General features: G+C 32.4%; 1 protein-coding gene across 1 annotated transcript in view; it reads right to left on the minus strand.

Moving 5' to 3' along the window:
• Positions 97-3,271, minus strand: part of LOC107638081 (1-aminocyclopropane-1-carboxylate synthase 1) — a 4,396-nt gene continuing 1,221 nt past the window's right edge. Inside the window, exons 3-4 of the mRNA XM_016341255.2 lie at positions 3,077-3,264; positions 97-1,420 (exon numbers count right to left, since the gene is read on the minus strand). Coding sequence (XP_016196741.1) covers positions 412-1,420; positions 3,077-3,243 — 1,176 coding nt within the window. The 5' untranslated portion in view covers positions 3,244-3,264 and the 3' untranslated portion in view covers positions 97-411. The remainder of the gene's footprint in view (positions 1,421-3,076; positions 3,265-3,271) is intronic.

Here is a 3,271-nt window from a genome sequence, read left to right on the forward strand (position 1 = left end):
ATATGTAGAATATACCTATTATAAGGCATATGGAGAGTTATCAAGCCACGCATGCAACATCTACAAAGAAAAAGGACAATAGTAGAATAATAATGGAAATTCTTTCATTATCGTAGAAATAGAAGAATCAGGCCAGGCCTCCTTGAATATATAGGCCAACACACACACATACATACATACATACATGCATACATACATACACTTCAATAATTAGCATACATAATTTTACTCTGATAATATTATAATCCCATTAGAAAGCTTCCTAGCATAAAACAAATGGGTAAAAAACATTTAGAACATGATAGCTGGATACATACACATATATCAAGCTTTCTTTTAATGTAGTTACACTTGACACAAGGTATATAATTTTTTATGTTCATGACAAATTAAATAGTGTCCAATAATTGATTAAGTGGCACGAACAAGGGGTGAGTGAGGCATTGGTGAATGAGGAGACATCATGTGATGAGGTGACATAACATTCTCATCAAACCTTCTAGAGTTGAAGCTTAGCCTTAACTTATTAGTATTAATGCTTTTCCAACGTTTCAGTTCAACCCTTTTCCCATTATTAGTTTCTCTCCCAGCAAAAGCCCTAATCCTTTTCAATGCAACCTCCACAGTCTCATCATCCATGTTAGCAAAGCAAACCCTAAACCAACCAGGCTCGGAACAATTGAAACTTGACCCCGGTGAAACATTGAGCTTCACCTCATTGATGATCACACGCCAAAGCTTCATTTCACCTTCAAAAGTTTTCTCCTTCAATAGCCTCCTCAAGTTCATCCAACAAAATAGTCCTGAATTGCTTGGCAAGCAAGCAATGTTAACCGTTTCGAGCCCTTTCGTGAAGAAACTATGACGCTTAGCGAGTCTCCTTTTGCTAATTTCTAAATATCTATCGATAAAATCCTCGTCAGAAAGCAACGATGCTAGAAAATGTTGAGTTTGAGAAGAGACTAATCCGAAACTCGACATTTTGCGGCCGCAACTCACAACATCATCATTGTAGGAATAAACAATACCAACCCTAAAACCGGGTAACCCCATATCCTTTGATAAACTATAGATTATGTGAATGAGTTCTTTCTTGCACTCCATTTCTAGCATGACTTCAGAGATACTCACAAATCTTGGAGTGGTAAAAGCGGTGGCGGCATAGATTTCATCACAAACCAAGTGAATGTTCTTCTCATTGATGAACCTCACAAGGCTTTTGAGGGTTTCTTTGTCCAATGTGGTTCCCAAAGGGTTTGAAGGATTTGTTATGATCAAACCCTTCACATTGATGTTGTTTTGTTTTGCTTCACGATAAGCTTCTTCAAGGGCTTCTCTTGTTATCTTGAAGTTGTTAGAACTATCACAATGAACAGGAATAAGTTGCACACCAGTTCTCCAACCAAGATCACGCACGAATCTGCGAATAAAATCGTAACATGCGAAATTTACAATCAGTGGATATAAATTTTTAGGATAAGTAATTTTATGACAGTAAAATTTAAAAATTATTTTTCTCTATTAGAAGAGTTAAGATAAGTGATTAAAATTAAACATGCAAATTAAAATTTTCACATGGACCACAAGTCCACAACTACTAATAAAATTGTTTGGAACTGTGACCGTATTGGTCAAAGAAGAGACTAGAGAATAGAATCAATGGCCTTGGTTTAAAAAGTTGACAATAGTGATTTTTCTACACATAAATTAATTTATTAAAAGTCATTCCTTCTTCTGACGAATAATTGACTTTAAACTGGTAAGAAATTTTGACAGATTTTATGGAAATTGTTCTAAAGATAGTGTATAATATAAATACATATATGCTAGCTAGCACGCATGCCATGAAATTTCTTTAACAAAGTTGGAATTCGCTTGTGCCTCATAAAGGTGTATGAATCGTACAATAATATTTCCAATAGCATATTATTTTATATTTGTGCATGTGTGTATGGTATTATTTGGTTCTATTATGTTCAAGTGTGGACAAAAGATGACATATAATACTACTCTTATAAGGTGGTCCTGCTGGTTTCAAAATCAAAAGTCAATGCCAAGTGTACCACTCAACTAGGGTTTTATCAAATCTCTAATTTGGATTTACATGTAATCATATACAATATGAAGAACGCATGCTTGTTGACCTATAAGGCAATAGAGCATCGCCTAGCAAAGTTGAACCTTTTTGCGAGTGCTTAATTATATTTACTAATGTTCTTATAATTTTTCATCTTTATTAAATCTTAGATTCTATTTAAAATAGGTGAAAATTCAAGTGCAGTTAGCTTTATGTTCATGTGAAGTTAATAGTTGAGAGTTGTTAAATAATTTAATAAATATAACTAAAAAATGATATTTTTTATTATTTTTCTTAAAAGTGTCTGAATCACTTACTAAAAACATTCTTTTTTTAAAAAAAATGTCAAAACTTGACCTAATATATGGAATCAAATGATGCTTGAATTTTTCAGTTTGAATCCTGAAAATCATTTATTGTGCCACTCCTATAAATGGAAAATAGCAGAAGTTGCGACACACCTCCCTTGCTAACTAAAAATTGACTATACCAATTTGCTCTTCATAATTTACGTTGCGCACTAAAAAAACATAAAAATAAAATAAAAGAGACTATATTCCAAATAATAAGTTTAAAAGATACATTTTATTAATTGTCATCATTTTTAGTTTTATTGTTACATTGGAATATTATTCAGGTAAGATCTAGATAGAGATTACTTTTGTTTTTTTGTTGATTTTTATACTTAGATTGCTCTTAATTACTTCTAGCTGAAAACGTACTCGTATTTTGTTTTATATAAGTTTATTTATGAATAACTTTAATCAAAATTGTTATAAGAATAGTATTAATTAAATGGCACTTTAATGAACCCACTACTAATATCCCAATTTCATTCCCTTTTGAACAAAACAAAATAGTTAATGAACTTTCTGCTGCCAACCACCTTTAAAATAAAGCTTTGATATGATGATGGGTGATATGTGCATGCATTGAACATGAACATGAAGATATATAGTAGTATAGTATATATATGATGATGAAAGTGAGGGTACATACGCTGGATAATAAGGAGTGGGAACCATGAAAGCATCAGCAGGATCAGCCAAACAAAACATTATTAATTCATTTGCACCTGTTGCTCCTCCACTCATCAATATACGCTCAGGATCATATTTGACCCTACCACCCCTCGCTTTTGACATGAAATTTGCCACACCCTGCATTCAAAAATATTTTAAATAATATAAGTAT

The sequence above is a fragment of the Arachis ipaensis genome, chromosome B04, assembly GCF_000816755.2.
Source record: "Arachis ipaensis cultivar K30076 chromosome B04, Araip1.1, whole genome shotgun sequence".
Classification (NCBI taxonomy): Eukaryota; Viridiplantae; Streptophyta; class Magnoliopsida; order Fabales; family Fabaceae; genus Arachis; species Arachis ipaensis.